General features: G+C 63.4%; 1 protein-coding gene across 2 annotated transcripts in view; it reads left to right on the top strand.

The window, feature by feature from the left end:
* The window catches only part of CIDEC (cell death inducing DFFA like effector c), a 13843-nt gene that overhangs the window by 6692 nt on the left and 5825 nt on the right, over positions 1 to 1326 (top strand). The window contains exons 3-6 of one of the 2 annotated variants that reach the window (XM_019505409.1): positions 63 to 204; positions 285 to 434; positions 639 to 823; positions 1084 to 1326. In XM_019505409.1, the coding sequence (XP_019360954.1) occupies positions 63 to 204; positions 285 to 434; positions 639 to 823; positions 1084 to 1264 (658 nt within the window). In that variant the 3' untranslated portion in view covers positions 1265 to 1326. Of the gene's footprint in view, positions 1 to 31; positions 205 to 284; positions 435 to 638; positions 824 to 1083 lie in introns of those variants that run through there. The other variant, XM_019505408.1, reaches the window with a different exon arrangement.

The following is a 1326-nucleotide window of genomic DNA, read 5'->3' on the forward strand; positions in this document are numbered from 1 at the left end:
TGATCCCAGCTCCTTGCAGGGGAGCAGAGCAGCCCCTCCTTGACCGTCTGCTGTCTCCCCAGGTGCGTCTCTGCCAGCGCCTCCATGACCCAGCAGCTCTTGTCCAGCCCGGCCCCCCGGGCTCGGCCCTTCCGCGTCTGCAACTGGGACCGCAGCCTCCGCAAGGGCATCATGGCCGAGAGCCTGGCCGACCTGCTTGGCAAGGTGGGTGCAGGGCTGGGGGGTATGGGCAGGGTTGTGGGGGATGCATCGTCTGCCCCCTCACCTGCTGCATGGCCCCACAGATCCAGAGCACCCTGCTGCTGGTGGGCGCCGTCTCGGTGGTGCTGGATGAGGATGGCACAACGGTGGAGACAGAGGAGTTTTTCCAGACCCTGGAGGATGGCACCGTGCTCGTGGCCCTAGGCAACGGGCAGACCTGGGCCCCAGCCAAGGTGAGCATGGGGATAGCAGCTCTGGCAAGCATGGGGCACTTCTCCCTACCTCCTGCTGGCCATAGTGCCCCCTGCCCCTAGGACTGCAGCCACCCAGCCTGGAGACCCACCTGTCTGGCTGGGCTGTGCACCTGCACGGTGCAGGATGGGGAGTGCTCCCCAGGAGCATGGATCCTGCTTTAACCCAAGCACTGCCCCTTGCAGACCCCTGGCTACCAGTTGCTCCTGTCCCGCAAGCCCCGGCGGCGCATCGACGTGGCCTGTGTCACCTTCGACCTCTACAAGACCAGCCCTCAGGACCTGGGCTGCCTCAATGTCAAGGCCACACTGTATGGCACATACAGCATGTCCTATGACCTGCACTGCTACGGGGCCAAACGCTTGGTGAAGTGAGTTTTAGGGGGTGGGGGTGGCTGCTCTTGGTGGGGGGGTCTTTCCTACCAGCCTGCTTCTCTTAGGGCTGTGGGCTAACACTGCCTTTGCACAGCTCCCATGCCCCCTGCAAAGCCCGTGGTGGCATAAGCAGGGGCAGCTTGGCACCCCCAGGCTCAGGATGGCAGGGGCTCCAGGAAGGATGCTCTTAGCTGGCTGGGAGGCCTGTGCCCTGGCAGGCCTATGTGCTGACTGCTTGCCTGCTCCCTGTCTCCAGGGAAGCCCTGCGCTGGACTCTCTTCACCATGCAAGCCACGGGCCATGTGCTCCTCGGCAGCTCCTGCTACGTGCAGCAGCTTCTGGATGCCACGGAGGAGCAGAAAGAGGAAGAGGAGAAAGAAAGGGGCTTCCTGCAGCGGCAGCTCCTGTCCCTCCCCACCAGGAAGATGCTGCAGTGAGAGGACCCTGCTCCAATGATATCCTGGACTCTGGTAGTTGCATCCCTCCCATTACTGCTTCT

Source organism: Gavialis gangeticus, unplaced genomic scaffold (assembly GCF_001723915.1).
Source record: "Gavialis gangeticus isolate Ggan-Ray unplaced genomic scaffold, GavGan_comp1, whole genome shotgun sequence".
Classification (NCBI taxonomy): Eukaryota; Metazoa; Chordata; order Crocodylia; family Gavialidae; genus Gavialis; species Gavialis gangeticus.